The following is a 21,759-nucleotide window of genomic DNA, read 5'->3' as shown; positions in this document are numbered from 1 at the left end:
TCTTGCATACTTAATTATTTGGGAGTTGGCAAATTCCATTCTCCTGGGAACAGTGAGCTGTACTGGCGAGTCCCAAAGAGATCCATCTTTCTCTTCTGGTGAACATTTTGTTCCCTTTGCTCCACAAGTTAGTTTTGTCATTATTATCTTTTCTCCAATGTTCTCTCCCCCCTCGGCCCCAGCAACATAAACAACGCTTTGCTTGTTTTATGCTCAAAACCCTGCCAAGAGTCAAGAGACCATTGGGGGCTTGACAGAAGCCAAGTTTTTGTTTAAAAAATATGAGCTCAACTCTGAACACGGCCAACAGCAACGATGGTGAACATTCTGGAGCGGGGAGAAAAATCTGTGTCCGGTTTGCACAAACTGCTAGAAATGAATTTTCATAACATTAGTTTGTACCAGAAGTACTCCACAAGAGACTAATGAATAAGGTAAAATGAGGAGATTAAATAGTAAAGATAATGGAACAGATTAGCTGCAGGGGATTTGCTTCTCCTATTTCAAGTCACTCTAAAACAGGGAAGTTGTGGGGAAATAGAATGGAAAAATTGGATATAAGATTATATTAATATGCCAGTTAGTAAGTTCGATCAGTAAGTTACAAAGAAAGTCCATTTGACAAAAAAAAAATGTAAATTAATCTGCAGAACCCACTGCCACAAGATCCAGCAATGGCCAGCGAAATGACTTTAACAAAGGCTTGATAAAGCATGGAGAATGAAAAGTGAGCATTGTCCATCAGGCTAAATTCAGCAGATACCAGTAAAAGAGGCCACCGAGGCCCTGCTCACAAGCACATTTAATTAGATGGAACCAGTTTTGTTTAATCAGCCCAAATATATTCTAAAAACAGTTATTTAATGAGATTCAGAAATAATATATTAAATTAGATCAGCATTTTTCAATTTTGGTAATTTTAAGTTAAGTCGACTTCAGCTCCCAGAATTCCCCAGCCACCACAGCTGGGATTCTGGGGGTTGATGTCCACCTATTTTAAAGTTGTCATGGTTGATGAAGTCTGAATTAGACTATGTAGACCAAGGATGTCCAATCATGGTTGGCTGGGAAATTCTAGGAGGTGAAGTGCACAGTCTTAAAGTTGCTAAGGTTGGACACCCCTGGTGTAGATTAATGTGTGTGTACATGAAGAAGGCACTAGGATTTATCACAAGATTCAACTCACATTATTCTCTCACAATGCCTATAAGCTTCTTGACCTTCACACAACCATCTGAGTCCAAGTCAGAGAAACATCTTCCCTCCCTTTGGCCTTTGCACCCCAATGGGGTGACCTGAGCCACAATAATCCCCCCCACTCCAGTTCAAACCGTATCACTTGTTATTGAGACATGATCAGAAGCAAGCAGGAAAACTGGCTACATTAGGCAGGGAAGCAAAATGGGAGATAAATATCACACACACACACAAAATCACTGGGCTGATGGTTTGGATTTCATATGTTTGAATGAGTTCTCCTGTACGACATACATAAGGCAGAAACGCATAACCCTCACTTTCTAAGGACGATTGACACAATTACCCCTTTTCCTGGTCTCAAACAACATCATTCCCCTGGGGAAAAAGCACAACTGGTTGTTTTACACATGTTTCTGTGCAGCAGCAGTCCCAAACTGGATCCTCAACTCACAAATAAGCAACTACAAAGTGCTCCATTACCCCCAGCATATGCCCGAATTACCTCCCAGGATAATTACACCCCCCCCCCAATTTAAGAACTACTGTTTTACATCATGTTCATTCCATTACTTACTTATACTATATTTTAAAAAAAATCCAAATTACAGTACCTTATGAAATTTAGTCCAGAACTTTATTGCTTATAAGAAAACGTTCCAAAGCATAAGAATTGTCCTCATGTTTGGATTGGAAACCTATCTCCTACCTAGCAATTTACAAGCTACTTATGTTGTTTGTTTGTTTGTGTGTTCGTTGAAGTCCACAAGTCTTAAAGTTGCCAAGTTTTAAGACCCCTGCTCAAAAGCATTCTTTGATGTATAGTTACTTTACGTGGGCCATCTCCTATGCTGAGAACACTCTCAAGACCAAGTAGCCAGTGTTTCAACTCAGGTGTGAATGGGGCTTTGGCTTCTCCTTAACCTGCAGAGAGTGGTTCAAACCTGTTTTCTTTCATTCCCACATGAGATATGTTTGGGATCTCCAGCCGCTTCTCACTTGTATGTACTCAGGCAGGATTGGATTGAGCAAGCTCCTGTTTATTTCCTCTTGTTCCTGGTTTAGAGAGTGTAACAAATGATCCACACCCTTCTTCTTGGCTTGGGTTACCAGCTGTAGATGAAGAATGAAACAAACATTGCAAACTGCAGAGGCTGGGGAAGAAATATAGAAGTTTCTGTGGGGAGGGACAGGATTTCAGCAGGAAAGGAAGCGGAACAAAATGTCTTTCATATCCCAACAAAATCAATAAGAATTATTTTGTCCCCATTATCTGGAATAGCATTCCCAAATCTGGTTGCTCCAGACGTATTGAGACTGCAATTCCCAGTCACCATTTTAGCAGTGTCTTCCCCCCCCCCCTTAATTAAATACTTCCAATCTTTTCTTTGGCACTAAGCCAAACTTTAAACACTTTATTATCTACCATTTTATGGATAGCAACCAGCAAACATGATAAATAAATGCTTAGCACTACATAAAGAATTGATTTAATGTAATTTTTAAAGCAGAGCTTGGCATATATTCAGCTCATTTGCATCTGGACACTCCCACTTAATCTTTAGAAGACTTCCTTGATTGATTCTTTCATCCTCTGTTGCACACAGGATTATAGTCCATTTCTCCAGCATTTTGTTTGGTCTCTAATATGTATATTCTAATCTATGTGAATGTTTTAAGCAATACAGGTTAACAGAGTTGGAAGGGAGCTTGGAGGTCTTCTAGTCCAACCCCTTGTACCATGTCAGACAAATAGTTGTCCAATCTCTTCTTAAAAACTTCCTGTGTTGGAGCATTCACAACTTCTGGAGGCAAGTTGTTCCACTGGTTAATTGTTCTAACTGTCAGGAAATTTCTCCTTAATTCTAGGTTTCTTCTCTCCTTGATTAGTTTCCATCCCTTGCTTCTTATCCTGCCTTCAGTAAAGCATTGGAGTACTGTTATCATGTCATTCCTAGCCCTTGTTTTCATTAAAGTAGACATATCCAATTCCAGCAACCATTCTTTATGTTTTAGCCTCTAGTCCCCTAATCATCTTTGCTGCTCTTCTCTGCACTCTTTCTAGAATCGCAACATCTTTTTTTACATTGTGGCAACCATAGCTAGATGCAGTACTCCAAGTGTGATTTTACCAAGGCATTATAAAGTGGTATTAACACTTTACATCAGGGGTGTCAAACTGCCAGCCCACGGGCCAGATGTATCATGCCAAAACCACACCCAGCCCATTGCCAGCAATGGAAAAAAAGTCACGATACGTCATGACACGTCACGTTGCAAGTGACACCCCTGCTTTACCTGATCTTGATTCTATCCCTCTGATAATGCAGCTTAGGATAGCTTTGGCTTTTTCAGCAGCTGCAGCACAGTACAGGCTCATATTTAAGTAATTGTCCACTAGGACTCCAAGATCCCTCTCACAGTTACCACTATTGAGCCAGGTACCACCTATACCAGTGGTGGCGAACCTATGGCACGCGTGCCAGAGGCGGCACTCAGAGCCCTCTCTGTGGGCACGCGCGCCGTCGCCCAGTCCTAGGCCTTCAGCTGGGTTTTATAAAACCTTTTCGCTTTAGGCCTCCGCCGCCATGTGCAAAAAAAAAAAGGTTCAATCAGTCAATTTCAACTTCTCGCGGAGAAAAAAAAGATCTTGCAAAGTTGGAATTGATTCATTGAACTTTTTAGTCCCATCCAGTCTGCCGTTACCACCGCAGCCACGCCCACCCAATGGGCCACACCCAGGCAATGGGCCACACCCACCCAGCACCTGATGATGCATAAGTGGGTTTTGCATTGCAGTTTGGGCACTCGGACTCTAAAAGGTTCGCCATCACTGACCTATACTGTACCTGTGCATTTGATTTTTCTTGTAGAACCTTACATTTTTCACTACTGAATTTCATTTTGTTAGATAGTGCCCAGTGTTCAAGTCTGTCAAAATCCTTCTGTATCTTAAGCCTATTTTTTGGAGTGTTGGCTATTCTTGCCAGCTTGATGTCATCTGCAAATTTGATGAGTTCCCCATCTATTCTCTAATCCAAATCAAGCAAGGATGATTGGATACCCTAATTTGATGACTTCAATTTTTTGGCTTATAGGTAGTCCTTGACTTACTACTGTAACTGAGTCCAGAATTACAGCTGTAAGTCATGCCAGTTATTAAGTGGGTTATCATGTGATCACACCCAATTGTACAACCTTCTTTGCAGAAGTCATTAAGCAAAAGTTATGGTCATCAAGTGTATGCCACAGTCATAAAGCAGTGGGCATTCCTTGCTGGAAAACAGAAGTAAATGCTGCTTTCCAGCAAAAAAGTTATAAATCACAGTCATTTGATCATTGGATGCTGCACACAGCCACTAATGCAGGCCATAGCCATTGGAACTTTGACACAGGATCATGAGTATCTTTTAGGGAGTCTGTCGTACGTTGAGGACTACCTGTACTGTAAAATCATTATTACGGACCCAGTTTGTTGGGGGCAATATGCTGACTCTGTAAACTGCTTAGAGAGGGCTTTAAAGCACTGTGAAGCAGTATATAAACCTAAGCGCTATTGCTATTGCTATGTATCCTACATTCTGGAACAACAGAGGTCTTGACTTTCTTCTGTGTGACATTCACTGTATTTGTATTTATTTGTACAATTATTTACAATTATTTGTAGAGCGATATATCCAATCTCAGTCTTTTCTTAGGGCTACAAGAAAGCTCCTTCAATTTCTTTTAGTAGTCTTTAGCTTCTAGTGCCCTATCCATCCTTGCTGCCAGCCTCTTAATACTTCTTAGAGTATGCTGCTAAAAACTAAAAAACTCATTGAAGGTGGCAATAGGGAAGACTGTTAACTAATATCAAAAGAAGCTGAAATGTTGCTTTCTGGGATATAGAAATCATACTTCTATGCCTAAGTATGAATATAAGAAGTCAGGAGCGTAGCCACATTACACTCCTGTCTGGTATTCTGTCTGCAACATCTGGAAGCCAATTTATTAAAGGCAAAACCAAAAATTGCATAATGTATTTTTTAATATACCGTATATTTATTTATTTTATCAACAAGAATAAAATGCAAAACAGAAAAACTCCAATATTAACAAAAAAGGAAATAATTGTTTGCCAAAAAGGAAAAAAAATGACTCAGATATCAAATAAATCTAGCATTAAACATAAAGAATCCACCCATTAAATACTGTCTTAATGTTAGATTTAAAAAAAAAAAAAAAAGCTTCTGATTCTATGCAAAATAATTTGCACACTTCCAAATGGCAACTTCCCTGTAAGCAGGGTGTCTTTGGGGTGGGGTACAAAAGTCAGGATGGTGGCTGCAGTGATGAGATTGAAGCTCCAATAGTTCTTTAGGACATCATTAGAGGATTAAAAAGCAGGTGGAGCTTTTTTCATGCTGTTGCGACCATCCTCTTGCTTATTTTTTAATCATAGCTTCAGGTTACTAATATATGATTATTTTTTAATCATAGCTTCAGGTTACCAATATATAGCATGAAGTTCATCATTTTAGCCATTATCTATCCACTGCAGGATGAAGTCCTCTTCTGCATGTTTCCAACCAATACGGTCCTAAGTGAGGGCTGTTTTTGATGTTGTATTGGCATGTGGAAGGAATAGACCATAATCTGCCATGCTGGTCCATTGCGGTTTGGCAGATATGATCAGTGTTAGTCTGGAGTATACATCATGGCCTGTTCGCCTTAAGACCCTTCTGGACATATGCATGTCTAACGACATAGCCCACATTTCATTTTCCCATGCAAGCCTCTTCACCTCATCAAGGCCCCAATCATAGAAGGAGAATGGAATTATGCTAAAGAAATTTTTTGAATGTGATTTGGGCAAGTCTTATCATTCAGCCTCTCCACCAACATATTGTATGCTGGCAGGTTTATTGCAGTTGATTGCTAATGGATTATTAAAGATTCTTCCAAAAGTTACTGGATGAGGTGAATATAGATCTTGGTTATATTTTTTTATATCTAAGAATCAAATCAAAGGTTGATTTAATATTTATTGCTCCTCATCTGTAAGAGATTCCCAAATCTGCATTCTTCCTAAGTTTCAAATGCTTTGGTAGGGAGTTCACAGGAATGGAAGAAAGGGAAAGAAAAATGTTGGGGAAATTCTTCTGATTACTATAAAACATTACATTTGCTCTCATATCAAACATTGTAACCTGTTCTAAAAGGCCCCACCTTTGTCATAAAACACTTATCTACATTTAACATCAGCAACTAAAAGCCAATAAAAAAGGCGGCAGTTGATGTTCCAACTGAAGAGTTTTCTTAGAGATCCAAAACAAAGTAAAAACAAAAACCTCCGACCTTTCCATTTGCAGAAATCCAGCATAGAAGGACTAGGTACAATGATGGCTCTCAAATCTTCTGGAACAAAAGGTAGTGGTAGGGATTAGGAGGAGGCAGCAGGAAAAAAAAGAGAATGATGTCAAAGAAACAGCAAAGATGAGCAGAGAGCAGCAATGATTTGTGGCAGCTTGCATTCCACTTAATGAAACATCGACATGCAAATTTATTGTGGTTATACTTACCCAGGGATTAGGATACCAATGAGCTGACCTCTCTCCAAAAATTATTTTCTGAGAATTTTCCTAAAAATACTGTTGAAAGAAAAATCATCATCAGGTCCAGTCCAAGCTGGGGATAAACAAAATGGAGGCTGCTTAGGAAAGAAGGTTCCGTTTATTGAAGAACAGAACAGCAGCAGCATGCAGTTCTGGGAAAGCTGACAAAATGGAGTTCCTTTGGGCTTTGTGTCTGGAGTTGTTCCTGTTTGAGGTTTTTCCTGTTCCTGTGCAATGAACTTTAACCTGAGGTTCAGTGTGCCCTTTTGGTATTCTAATGGTGGTGGGTTAATCCTATTGCAGTGATGGCAAATCTTTTAGAGACTGAGTGCCCAAACTGCAACCCCAAACCCACTTATGTATCGCCGGGTGCCAGGTGGGCATGACCCACTGGGTGGGCGTGGCTGTGGAGGTCATGACCACGCCCACCTCGATGTTGCTCTTGGGGAGGGATGCCTGTGGGGGCCTGGCAGGGTTGGGAGAGATCCAGGGGGTCTCTGGCAGGTGGGGCGGTGGGCAGGAGGCTCGTCCTGCGGGGTGAGGCAAGGCAAGGCGAGGCAGGGTGGGGGTACCATTGTCGCAGGGCAAGGCGAGGCAGGGGCCGGGGCGGCTACTGCCTGACACAATCAGTCCCCGCACACAGAGGCCAGCGAGCGCATGGGGGCCGACAGTGTCCGTCAGCAGCCACAGCCTGCCAGCCCCTCGACTGGTGCACTCTGGGGCTCCGCAACCCGCCACCAGCAGTTCAGAGAAGCTGCCTCTGAGCTGGACGGACAGCCGACAGCTGAGGAGGTAATGCAGTGGGTCATGCCCGGGAAAAGGAGAGCATGTGAGGCCAGGAGGGATGGGACAGAGGGGAGGGAAACCAGCTGTGCTGGGATGCATCTGGCCACGTGGGACCTCGGCAAGTTAGTGGGCGGCTGGTTGAAGAGGGACAGTTGCCATCTCTGGGGTATGGCGCACGTACCCATAGAGAGGGTTCTGAGTGTCGCCTCTGGCACATGTGCCATAGGTTCGCCACCACTGTCCTATTGTGTCCTAAAGGTCATGTCTTTAGATTTTGGGTGGGGAATGTAGATTTTAGGGTTCTTTGTCTTTTTAATCCCATGAGCTCCAAGGTTCCTGGCCCCAGTCTTTCTGAATAGGATGATGAAATCTGCATTTCTACAGAGCTGATTTCTGCTTGGGGCAGGGAGAGGGGGTTGGTTTCTGAGGGCTGGTTTCTGTCTAAGATTTTCTATTATTCTTTTGGGGATATATAATATTTTGCCTTTTTAATGTCCCCCAAAATATTTCCTTCTCTAGGAAGAGGGGGTGCTGACTTCTTACAATACTATTTTACATGCTTCCTGGAGAGTATTCTGTGAAATATGCCTCCTCCTGTCCCTGTCTGCTGACTACTTACAGAATGACACTGGAGTGATTTCAGGTGCTAATATGGATCTGCCCCAATATATCTAGGATTAATGAAGGAAAGCAATGGGCTTCCAACTGCAGACTCACTAATTTCTCAGAATGTACAAGTAAACACCTTCTGGATTTTACCCTCTCCCTCTGAATCTCCAAGTTCTGTACGGACATGTCCATGACCCTTTCCCAATAACAAATTACTGGTTTAAACTATTTTCTCATTTTTATTATGCTATTTCTATTGTAAAAGCTGGTCAAAGATCATAATAAAAAACCAATATTTTATTTGACATGTCTATGATATGATCAGACGTGCAGTTCAACTGGAGGATTACTTCACCTTGAATATCTTTCTTTCAAAGTAATGTATGCATAAACCTCAGCTGAATTTTCTCAGAAGGTAACTTTCCATGAAAAGTTTTTGAAATGGGGATTTCAAAAACACCACAAACTAGATGGGATAATTTGTGAGTTCACCTTCTGCTTAGATCAATACATGTAGCACATGCTCTGAGGCTTAAAGCTTTCCTTTCCCAACCTAATGTTTTCCAGATACATTCAGATTACAACTTTTGAAATTCCTAGTACTGTTCACTGTTGCCCAATTTATTGCTTTTTAAGGGAAAAAATGCTGGTTATGAAGACCCAAGCACGTGGGAGGATCAGCTATCAGCTGAGCCAGGAGGAACCTGTTCTGGAGCACGTAACTCTATTCAGTTGCTAATTGCACTTGAGAGAGGATGGGAGGAAAGGAGGCAACCAACTAGACACAATTTAATAAGCACTCCAGAAGTGGTGGAGTCTGTCCTCACCAGGACAACGGAGGACTGTTCTACGCAGCTCACTTCAGCAGAAAGAATAGGTTTAGTGATTGCTACACTCGGAGCACATGACCGATACCAGGACAGATGGAAGATACTTGGCCTCAAGCCAACATGCAGCCTGACTGTAGTTTAACTCTTCACCAGTCTTCAAGCGCAGCAGGTCTGACAGGGAACAATGGTGTGTGAAAACCAGGAAGGCACACAGGTCTCTGGATCTGTTGTATGAGGAAGTTCCTTCCTTCCATGTTTTCTTCACTATCTTCTGTGAGGTTTGTGACAGGATCTTAATCATACCAAAGAGCAAAGAGCTGTTCTCCAGGTTGTGGATGGCTTTTCTTATTTTGACCTGTGAATCAGACAGCAACTAAACAAGAACGACAGAATGAGTCTGAAGATTAATAATTAGTAGTTCTGCAGTGAGGTATAGTAGTTGTTTGGGTTCCAGATATCTATTATCACTTATTATTTGTTAATGTCACAATTCCGTGGTAAAAATAAAATGGATGTATCAAGTGGGGAAAACATGTACACTATGGAATCTCTTGGTTGCACAGAATAGATGAAGTTTAAGAAGTCACATTCACATGTTCAGAGGCAACTGCTTTATCACTATTATCTAATTAGGTTCACACCACACAAAAGAATCAGGTTAACAAACCATAAGTGCTGCATTCACATGGCCCATGATGCAAACAAATTGTGGTTTGACATGATTGCTTGGCTAACACAACATGCTAAGGGAGTGGCTAAATTTCCACAAAATACTGAATTGTAAATTATCTAATTTCATTTTAACCTAGTTTAGCAGGTTGTGTGAACCAGGCACGTTCTGCTGTATAAACTTTCTACAGCAGGATATTTTAGGAGGAAATGGTAAAGTTTTGCTCTGGAAGGAGCTAGTAAGTTACAGAGAGACTAAAAAGTATTATACAGTATATCAATCAGCTTCCATAGTTCCACAATACAAATTGGGCCAGTATAATGTCTGAAAATGTAATGCACCGTAAAACAGCTGATTTATGAAAATGAGCAAATAATCATTTTATAGGACAGGAGAAGAAATGTGTGTTTATTCTTTCTCATAGTTTCAGCCTCCAAAGACTGCAGAGGACATTGCACTGTAACTCCAAATTTAAAAAGGAGTATTAAACCCAATACCGTGTTTCCCCAAAAATAAGCCCAGGTCTTATATTTATTTTTGGTCCAAAAGATCCATTAGGGCTTATTTTTGGAGGGTGTCTTATTTTTTTTCACCAAATGGCCCCTGCCCCACCAGGCGACTTAGGTTTTCCTTGGTGGGGGAGGAAGGCTTTGGAAACTGCCTTTTCGTTTACATTCATCATCAATATTCTAATCCGTCCCTTTATTTTTTTTAAAAAAATGATTTGTATTTACCACGATTAGTCTTCTTGATTGCCAATGGGACATCTTGGGATGCCCAGCTTTCTTTCCCGCTCTTCCGCAGAGGAAGAGAAAGTCGGCAAAGCCCATGGGGCAGTGCAGGCCGCTTCCGGAGGCTGCTTTGGGGTGACGGTGAAAGAGAGAAGCTGCTGGTTGAGGCCCCGACCAGTCCCCACCCCCACCTGCCCACTGGATTCCCCAATCCAGGGCAGGGATAGAAAGGAGGCAGCCTCCGCTTGCCTCAGGCCCCGGCTCTCTTAACGTTCAGGCCACCTCGCAGCAGCGGCCCCAGCAGCAGGCAAGGGGGGAAGCACATGATCCGGCCTGCCAAAAAACCTACAGTGGGATGGAGTGGGCGGGGTCTTAAGTAGGGCTTACTTTTTGGGGTAAGGCTTATACCCCCAAAATCAAGCTAGGTCTTATTTTCTGGATAGGTTGTATTTTCGGGGCAACACGATAGAAGTTTAGTTCAACCTGTACACTGAATTCTGAAGGTTTATTGCTACAATCATGGGAGGTCATGAAGCAAACGGGGGGGGGAAGCAAGATGCCTGCAAGTGACTTATGAGCTTCAGACTACTGAGGAAGGTAACTCCATACCTGGATTAGACAGAAATCTAACTATTTTAATACCGTCCTTACAATGTGTATAAGCCAGCCAAATCCTTCCAATAAACTTGTAAATACAAATACATTCTCACTGCACAGGTAGTTGCATTCCAGGTCAGAATTGTTCTAAGATGCTTCTTTGATTTCCCAGTCTAGTTTGCGATTTAAGACAGGGGTCCCAAACCCACAGTCCATGGACTGGCAATCGGCGGCATGCCAGAAACCAGTCCGTGCAAACAAGTGAAGCCCCATATGCTGGATGCAGGCAACATGCAAAACATGTAAAACCAACTCCCCTCCGGTCCGCAGAAAAACCTCTCTCCACGGAACTGGTCTGGTGCCCAAAAGGTTGGGGGCCACGGCTTTAAGATTTTCTGGTGGTCTCCAATTCTAACACTAATCAAGCCTCATCTTGCTTAGCTCAGGCAATAATTGGATGTGTGCTGCCACCTGCTGAGACAAGCTCTTACTATTTCCAGTTTGTAACTCCCTCCTGAATTAAAAGGGGGAATTAAAAATGAAAATTAGGATTACCACACCCTTAAAACAGTACAAGATTGTAGCTTCAGTTTGTCCTATAGGTGCTAAATGAAAATGGTAACACAGAGAGTCCTGCTTCTTTGACAAGTATATTTTATTTTTGAAATAAGAAGCAATAGCTATTAGCTATTTCTTTCTTTGAGAAAGAAAGTCAGTTTAATTCCATATATTACTGTCAACAGTTTTGTGTATAGGAAGGCAGAAGCAGGAAGAAGTTTCTGTTCTTTCCCTCATGCAGGAAATGGGTAATGATTAAAATAAAGTGGCCTTTTGCTTGCCTGAAAGCTATTAATATTTATTATACTACTAATCCAGTCAATAACTGAAATCCTCTGGGTGAACTAAATGTTAGTAAAAACATTTTTGTATTTTATAGATATTAAATAAACACACAGCAAATAGCATCACAGACAGTTTAAAGCTTGCATTCATTTTTTTTTTTTTTCAACCATCCCGTCCTATGCAGTTGGGGTATCACCGGACACCTCCTTAAAAAAATCCTACATATAAATCTATAATACAAACCTACCCTTTTCCCCGCTCCCCCCCAGGACTTCCCAAAGCTAATCTAGGAAATAAACACAAAATAATCAAAATCTATTCACAATTACTCCATATTACTACACACTAGTATAAACTTGCTATGACTCTAAAATAACATTAAGATACATACAAAAAAATTTTAAAAACATCTTTTGTTAATCAAAAGCTACATAGTAATTTTTCAATTCATACTTTCTCTGAATATAATCTATCCATCTTCTCCACATTGAGATAAATTTTTCCTGAGAATGATCCTTCAGGTACGCAGATATTTTTGCCATCTCTGCAAAATGTGATACTTTCTGTCTCCAATCATCCATAGTTGGTAATATCTTTTTTTTCCAATTTTGAGCAACTAATGTCCTTGCTGCTGTTATACAATACAACATCAATTTCATTTCTTTTTGATCCAAATTATCCATGATACCCAGTAGAAATAACTGCGGTGTAAATTTTATCTTTTTCTTAAAAATCTGTTGAATATTCCACCAAATCTTAATCCAAAAGGCTTTAACATCCCTACATGTCCACCAAATATGATAATAAGTAGCATCCATACTACCACATCTCCAACATTTTGGTTGCAAATTCGGATACATGCAAGACAATTTTTGAAGGTCCAAGTGCCATCTATAAAACATTTTATAGAAATTTTCCCTTAAATTCTGTGCTTGAGTGAACTTGACATTTCTTACCCAAATTTTTCCCCAAGTTTCCAACTTTATTGGTTCTTGAATATTTTGAGCCCATTTAATCATACAATCTTTAACCAATTCTGTTTCCGAATCAAATTCTATCAAAACACGCTTGCATTCATTTTTATGGAAGTGGATTGGTCTTGCAATGCTGAATAAAACGCTCAATAATCAAATGATTTCCTTTATAGAGTATCTTTTTTAGAGATAATGGAGAATGGCAAAGGGAAGAGTTTCGAACAATCATATTTGAATTTTTCCTATTTCCCTAGAACAGTGGTTTTCATACATTTTGGTTTTAGCGTTAGTGTTAAATGGAATTTTAGACTTCATTATTAACCTTCTAATAAAGGTGCTATTAGCATTTTAGCATGGCATCCATGTATCTTTTTGAAGTTCAGGAAAACATGTTTTCCTTTTAACCGAAGTCATTTCTTCTTTTGATAGCAAGAACCAACCTTTTCAGCAACTAAACAATAGGGAGCATTCTGGAAATCCTTGAATACAGACACTCCTTGACTTACAACTGTAATTGAACCCAGGAATATGATTGTTAAGTCACTATAGTTGTAAGTCAACATGACCAAAAGTAATTTTCCAGACTTTTTTGCAGTAGTTGTTGAGGAAAGTTGTTGTGGTGGTCATTAAGCAAACATTGCAATTGTTAAATAAACACGGTAGTTGTTAAGTGATCCAAGTCATTGAATGGGCATATTTTGCAGGAAATGGCAAAAAACATCACAAATTGTGTTCACACGACCGTGCCACAATCAGCCATAAAACTGACCCGCTCGACATGCACTCATAAAATGTGAGAACTACCTGTATACATGTAACTATATTAAGAAAGATACCAATTGGACTGGAAGGGGGTGTCAACATTCATAAATTTACCATTTAGGGAAATAGGATCAATGTTTTCTATTGTTTAATACTCATGTTTAATAAATGTGTTTTATTTGTTACTTTCTGACACATCACATATAACAAATGTAATATTTGTTTCTATGCCCTATAACAGTGGTTCTCAACCGGTCGTAAATCGAGGACTAAACCGGTCGTAAGTCGAGGACTAAACCGGTCGTAAGTCGAGGACTAAACCGGTCGTAAGTCAAGGACTAAACCGGTCATAAGTTGAGGACTACCCAACCGATCGTAAGTCGAGGACTTTCCCTGCCCGGGAGCGCCGCACATGCGTGGTTCTGCCCCCTGCGCCGGCCGAGGCGTAGCTGGCAAGCGGCAGAGACAGAGCAGACCGACCACCAGCTGGCCCAGCCCAAGGGAGGTAAGGCACCCGCCGGAAAAGGGGAAAAAAAATGGCAGACAAAAAAATGGCGGACAAAAAAAATGGCGGACAGCCTTGCTTGGCGACCCCCGTGAAATGGTCGATCGACCCCAAATGGGGTCGCGACCCATAGGTTGAGAACCGCTGCCCTATAAAAAGATTTGCTAACCCCTCCCCCACGTAGATGCTTTTTTTTTTTTTGCCTGAATTACTTGGTGATTTGTATTTTCGGATGGGTTAAAAAAAAACACACCTTTCCAGAGGTAAAAGTGTTTTTCTCTCCCAAATTTAGGAAACAGAACTTCGTCTCCACGTAAACTTGTTGCCTGAGTTTCTAGGCAACATCAGAACACTTCACATTCTTAAAAATGATTGAGGACCCAAAAAGCTTTGGTATATGTGGGTTGTTATCTATTGATATATACTGAATTAGAAATTAAAACTAAGAAATTTAAAATATTTGACTTTGTGGGCCACTTGAAGAGGTCACAGAGACATCTAGGCATCCACAAGCCACATCTTGGGAACCCCTGCCCTAGAAACAACCTGACAAAAAGGTTATTTCTCAAATGGGAGACTTCCTAGGAATACTGGGGATACAAATGAGATTAATGTATCTTGTGGAATAGAGCAATGGCATTGCACTTCAGGATCGAGGATATATTTGCCTGCAGTCAACAGGCGTGGCATTCAGTTTCCAGGAGACTTTATGACTTCTTGGGAATATTTTTTTTACTAAAAAAAAACCATTGATCGCCATTAATCATAACGTTTTCCTGGTTATTTGATATGTATTTTTTGAAAATATTATTTTCAATATTTTATCACGATATAATATTTTATTCAATATTATATAAAAGTATTATTTGAAAAAAGAGTTTTGTGTAATTCCGAAACTTGGCTTTACTAGCAACCAAACATGAATAAGGGCATTCGTCACTCCCTCTGGTGACAGACAAGATCCAGTGGGCGTGTCCAACAAAGCCGGAAGGGGCAAGACATTCGAATTACTTTCTTCTATGGCAGGGGTGGGAAACTATGGCCCTTTTATGATTTGTGGACTTCAATTCCCAGAATTCCTGAGCCAGTTCCCCACCCCTGTTCTATGGCATCGGACACCTTAGCAACCGACCCGGCAGTAGACCCGTAGAGCCAGGCTACGTTCTAATTTTAGTCTCTTTGTCACCTTGGTGACCGCTACGCCCGGCCAATGATGCTTCGTGCTCTTGGCTTTCCGCGTTCTCCTTTTCGCTGGATGCGGGCCCAGACACTCCGATGCCGCCTCGCTATCACAGCCCGGGAAAGAAAGGGTCTCGCCAGCCGCGCCATGATGTAAGAGCTCGGGAAGGGGGTGGAACTTGAAAAGAGTAGATAGAGCGAACCTCCTGGTTCATGAAGCCTCCATGTTCCCGGTTGTGTCAGGATCATTGACCGGATGTAGTCATCATAGAGATGGAAAGGACAGGCTGTAAATATACAATAAAATGATGGCGTCCCAATAGCCCCCCCCCTTTTCGGCGGTCAGCTGCGATGGGGCCGCAGAAATGGTCTATTTCCTGTCTGAAATACCTGTACAATGTATAATTTATTTATTTATTTTTATTAAATTTATATCCCGCCCTTCTTGCGGACTCAGGGCGGGATATATCAATTTGGTTGTAATAACCCATAAGACCACTAGATGGCAGCATATAAATGCAGAATATTTTCAGATGATTCTGTTTTTAAAATGCTGCTATTTATTGATTCCTTTGAAATGGATTTATGTTGCTAGTAAGCTGCCTCAGAGACTCCTAAGGGGAAAAGATAGAGCATCAATAATCAAAAGCTTATTTATGGTCTACTTATTCTACTTCACTGGTCCTTATAGAAGCTTCCAGATTTTGCAAGGAAAACCACAAGCAGAGCTCAAGTAAAATTACTCTTTTTTATAGTAGCTCACTTCCTTCTAGAATCTTCCTGGAGATTCTTTTTAGCTAATAGTCATTCATAAATCTGTCCTTACATTAATTTGTCTTTATAAACCTTGCAAACATTGCTACTAATCTTAGCTGAAACAATTAAGGCCGTGGAATGGCAGCAAGGAGGGTTTCCACATATCTATGTTACTATCTGCCACTTTGTGGTCATCCACATTTTTGCTGTCTGGGTCTGCTAGCCTAACCATCAACTTGATCATGGCTTTTGTTTTATTTATAGGCCAGTGCCTCTCTCCTATGCCATTTTTGATGGACCATCATCAGATCCTCCACTTGTTTTCTTGCATGGGCTGTTTGGAAGCAAATCCAATTTTTCATCCCTCGTAAAAAAGTTAGTGCTCCAAACTGGTCGCAAGGTGGGTAAAAAATGGAGTATGGTCAGCCAGGGAGGGGGTTCTTACTGGTTTGCAAATCAGTTGCTGCCAAAAATGAGTAGCCAGAAGTTCTTTTGCAGGATTTTGTATAACAGAACATTCTAAAATACTTGTCAATCTGTCTCAGGTGATCCATAGCTTTTTATGTTTTTTTATGCAGCTCTAAATTCAACACAACAGAAAGTCTTCGTTCTTTTTAATGTCTCTTGCTGCAGCTTCATCATGTCACTGTCTCATAAACAATCTTAAAATATTCAGACGTGATTAAGATAATGTTGCAAAGAAGAACAAAGGAAATACCTGTATATAAGAAAAGGAGGACATTAATTAAAAACAAGGTGTTGAATCACAAGGCACATATAATCATTAACTAAATGAGAAAGTAGAATTGGACTGATCTGAACTAAGAGTCCTCTAGATTTCTCTTATTAGATTTCATGCTCTGACACAACTTAATGAGTACAAAAATATGAGCTTTCCATATTGGAAAGATTACAATTGCTTAATAGTACATAATGCATCAAAACTGAGTCATTCTGGATAGCAAGATGGGNAAAAATCTCAAATAATTTGTTCTGCTCTTTTACAACACTGAACCTGCAGGTTATTCTAATTTTTATAATTTAATACAACTCTTATGCAATGCCTTTTTGGGAAGTCTGCAAACTTAGCTAAGATATGATTCAAAATGAGTCCATATTGGGCTGGAATTAAACCCAAAGCTATAAATTAACCACTTCTTTTAAATCTTGGGTGGTTTTCTTCTCTCACTATCTTACATAGTTTTAATATAAATATATTACAACCATGTAAGAGAAAGAGAGAAGGAAAGCAAACTTGGAAAATCAACCTATTAAAAGGAGCTAAACTTCCCCTGCATCAGGGGTGTCAAACTGCCGTCCCACGGGCCGGTTGCATCATGTGGAGGCCGCACCTACCCCAGCTCCGGCAATGCAAAAAAAGTCACAATATGTTGTGACATGTCACATGACGTGGCGAGTTTGTCACCTGTGTCCTACATGGTCTGATTTGCAGCTTTGAATAATTTTTTTGATCCAGAGCTGTTCCTGAATCTCTATGGGATGGAAATAGTAATTAAGCTTTTCTACAACTTCCTCAATTGTATCTATTGCAACAATTCCTGAGTTGGTCAGACCTGGTAATAATCACCTATGTATTGGTGACATTATGTTTAAACTACTAGACTACACAACTGTGTACTAAATGAGGCTACCTTTGAAGAATCTCCAGGTACTGGAAAATTCAACAGTTAGACTGTTCCTTGGTGGATCATAATAATTTCATCATGTCTGTTTGAAATATAGTTCTGGTGATTCTTAAGTAAGTATGGCTTTATCTTTGCCAACCTGCTGGCTTCCCTCTTCTCTTGCCCAGATAGGTGCTAACAATAGATGCCCGCAACCATGGGGATAGTTCCCATAGCCCCATCATGACCTATGAAGCAATGAGTGCTGACGTCCATCTCATTCTGAAACAGCTACATCTCAGTAGGTGTGTCTTAATTGGCCACAGCATGGGCGGCAAGACAGCTATGGTATTCGCACTACAATGGGTATGCATTTTTGATTAGTTCTTCTTCTAGTATTTTACTGTTGATATTGGAGTAATATGGCCTGTTAGACAAAATGGGAGTTGGTTATTGAGAGAGGAGGAAAAGTAGATGTTTAGCAGATAGAAATATTTTATTACCAGAAATTTGTGTATGGGCATGAAGGGGGAACATAAAGTTTACATCCATGGCAACTCAAAGATTTATACATAATAGATATCAAAAGTTGACTGTCCCTTAGGAAATCCTGTCATACGATATTGTGAACAACAATATAACAGTTTATAGTTTCTATGGATAATGAATGTAAAAATAAATTGATCAGAGAACAAATTGATCTGGGGTTGCCACCTAAAGCACAAATCTGCAGGCTCAAATTATAATATTTGGAATACCATGTGAAGACCTAGCTCTCTAGATGAGTCTATAATACTGAGAAAGGTGACAAGAAAGGGAAGATGATGAGATACACCATTGGAAAACCTGGAGGGCCAGTTTGGAGAGAAATGACAGCAAATTATCTCACTTTGCATAATTTATGTTTTTACAATTCAGGCTTTAAAAACATATTTTTGTCTGAAGCCACAGCACGCAAAAGATGCTTTAAAAAAACATTTCCTCTATTCTTATTTTTAATTAGTTACAAAGTCCTAGACTTACATAGTTGTACAAGTTCAGAACACACAAACAGACAAGAACTGAAGTTCCTCAAAATGTATATGCTATATTTCAAATTAACAAGGACAGTCAACATCTAATTTTCTGGGATGATGAAAATAAAATTTGAAACAATTGCAGAACAAACATGTAGCCAATTTTACAATTTTTAAGTATAATTTCTCCCTATTTTAGTGCCTACACTCAGTTAGAAGAGCATGCTGCAGAATAGGTGTAGCAACTGTTGGTCATGGTTGATTCATTCATTCTCCTCTGGAAGAGGGGGTAGAAGACATAAATTCTAGTCAGACGTAAGGTTATGCATCTTTTTCTTTGAAACACAATTCCCTTTCTTCTTACAATGTCTATGATGGAAACTGATTCAGTGTATTCTTGTCTGTTACACTGAATCTGCCTTAGAATTCTTATTAGAGTCTAGACTAGGCTACTTATTTTCCAGAAGGCAGGACAAGAAACAATAGATGGAAACTAATCAACTTGGAATTAGGCAACTCTTAAAAATATACATGAAATACCATCAACCAGTTATTTGACAAGTGAAAACAAAGCTGAAGGGCTGAGTTTACCTTCACTTACTTCTGATCAGGATAGGAATTCTACTTTATTTTGTTGGTGAGTCAACAAGGAGCTTCATATACTGAATGTTTTCTGGCTTTATTTTTATTTGTCATCTTTAATTCTGCAATATAACTAGTGCAATGATTTCTTATAGAGCTCCTGACCTTCTGTCAAAGGTGTCAGACGGGACTAGTTAGGCTTGGAGTGCCTTAATAAGCCTACAAGGACCTAACTAAATATTGGGATGTAACTGACCTCTTGTAACTCACTGCAGATCCCTTTGGAGCTTCCCAAAAGATGTAGTGGCATCTCCTACTTTGCCCCCCAACAACCACACCAAGCGGTTGGGCTGAAAAAAGTGATTGGCCTAAAGTCAGCCAATGAGCTTCTATGCCTCAGAATAGACTTGAACCTGTGAGAACAATAAACTAGTGGAACAGCTTGCCTTCAGACGTTGTGGGTGCTTCATATCACTGGTGATTTTTAAGAAAAGACTGGACAGCCACCCATCTGGCTCAGGAATTCTGGGAATTGAAGTCCACGAGTCATAAAAGAGCCAAGGTTGCCTATCCCTGGTATAGAGTCTCCTGCTTGAGCAGGGAGTTGGGATAGAAGATCCAAGGTCTCTTCTAGCTCTATTCTGATTAATTGATTGAAATAGGGACTGGTGTGACAGCTCTTTCAGCCAATGATTTCTATGATCTCCTTTTTCTTTCCCCAAATTTGTTCCTTTGCAGCCAGAACTGGTGGAGCGCTTAGTGTGTGTTGACATCAGTCCTAGCCCAACAAAAGATGTCAGTGGCTTTCAGGAGTTCATTGCTGCCATGAAAGCAGTGGATATCCCTAAAGGTATTCCTCGTTCCACTGCACGTCGTATGGCTGAAGAACAACTGCGCCCAACTATTCAGGTACAGTGTTTTTGTCAGAGAGCACACGTTATACATTTCAGATCCAAGCTACTTTACCTTTCTGAGGCATGCGAAAGTGTGGAACAAGAAATAGTGCTGATATATGCTAGTGTGGTATTGTTTTAAACAGAATATATCATTCTTCAGAGCTGGGCATGTACAACACGTAAATCAGTTTACCAAATTCAGCTTTATTTGGATGTAGTCACACAAAATGACTGCCCAAGGATTATGCTTCATATTTAAGCCATCATCCCTTTTTTTCTGTAGGAGCCAACTATCCTCTACTTTCTACTTACTAACCTAGTGAATGCTGAGGACCAATTTGTATGGCGCGTGAATCTAGCGGCCATTTCACAACATCTGAATGACCTCATGAGTTTTCCTGACTTCCAGACATCTTATTTAGGCCCTACTCTCTTTCTTGGGGGTTCCAAATCTGGCTATATTAGGTAAGAGATTTGGAGCTTCATTTAAAATAATATCTGCAGGTTGCAGCCTGAAATCTTTTTACATTGCATATCAAACAATTTTCAGTAAACAGTAGGCTATAATCTACATACCCCAAAAGGTAAATTTGTCTTGCTGAGTGTCTGCAGATGATGCTTTTGAACCTAGGCATGATTTAATCTGAATTGTATTTTGCATAGCTAGGCCAAAGATAGTTTGGAAGTTTAGATCTGGTGGATGTTTCTATCACAGACTTGCTGTTTAACTTTGGTTTCCAGAATGGTCTGCCATTCCACCTTGCTTTTTAGGGTCAGTTGAAAGCATAAGGTCCTTTTTCACTAAGTTCCTTTTTAATGCCTTTTAGTTTCTCTCATTCACAAACAACTAGTTACCTACTGTATACTTTATATAGTACAAACAAGTTATTTTATTATCATATTATATTGATTGATATAATTTATAAACACCACAAAGTTGTTACTCCAATTTTTTCTGTTTCCTTCCCACTTCTGTGTCTACTTTTCTGCAGTTCCAATAACTACTCTGAGATCAAGCGTCTCTTTCCTGATGCTGAAATCCAGCATATTCCCAATGCAGGGCACTGGGTTCATGCGGATCAACCCCAAGAATTCATCACTGCCATTTGCAACTTTCTTGCACTCCATCCACTGTAAGATTTCTGAACAGATCTATGCAAACTATCCTCTCAAGATTGGATGTTTTCCCATTGGACTTAGTGTTGTGTGTGGCTCATGGTCTGATTTCAAAAGCTCCATGCGAGCGATCCATTCAGTGTTTGGTCAAATTGTCAGTCCCTCTCTGATGATCTGCTTCTTGGAAGACTTAGAAGTGGGAGTCAGAGTCAGAGAATGAGAGACAAGAGAGATGTTAGAAAACAGAAGTGTCATAAAGCAAAACTGAGGAGTCTTAACCACTTTCGGCTCTGGCTCAACCAACCATTTGCTCCAGTTCTGCCTTTCAATGCAGACTCCACTTAATGGAACATGCCCTCATAGCATATTATAAATGTGATAATCCACTTGTGGTTAACAGGGAACTCTGGTCTATGTATGTATATTTATTTATTTATTTATTTAATAACCCTACCAAAAAACCCAAATATTGGCAAACACCACACTGACAA

General features: G+C 40.2%; 1 protein-coding gene across 1 annotated transcript; it reads left to right on the top strand.

Moving 5' to 3' along the window:
* The first annotated feature begins 15,244 nt into the window (after nt 1-15,244).
* ABHD11 (abhydrolase domain containing 11) lies at nt 15,245-21,323 on the top strand. The gene is made up of 6 exons (XM_015812818.1): nt 15,245-15,430; nt 16,298-16,433; nt 17,851-18,024; nt 19,995-20,165; nt 20,436-20,617; nt 21,145-21,323. The coding sequence occupies exons 1-6, from the start codon at nt 15,309-15,311 to the stop codon at nt 21,287-21,289; spliced, it is 930 nt and encodes a 309-aa protein (XP_015668304.1). The 5' UTR covers nt 15,245-15,308; the 3' UTR covers nt 21,290-21,323.
* Nucleotides 21,324-21,759: the final 436 nt, after the last annotated feature.

Source organism: Protobothrops mucrosquamatus, unplaced genomic scaffold (assembly GCF_001527695.2).
Source record: "Protobothrops mucrosquamatus isolate PMUCROS unplaced genomic scaffold, P.Mucros_1.0 scaffold112, whole genome shotgun sequence".
NCBI lineage: Eukaryota > Metazoa > Chordata > Lepidosauria > Squamata > Viperidae > Protobothrops > Protobothrops mucrosquamatus.
This window is presented reverse-complemented; position numbering and strand designations above follow the sequence as displayed.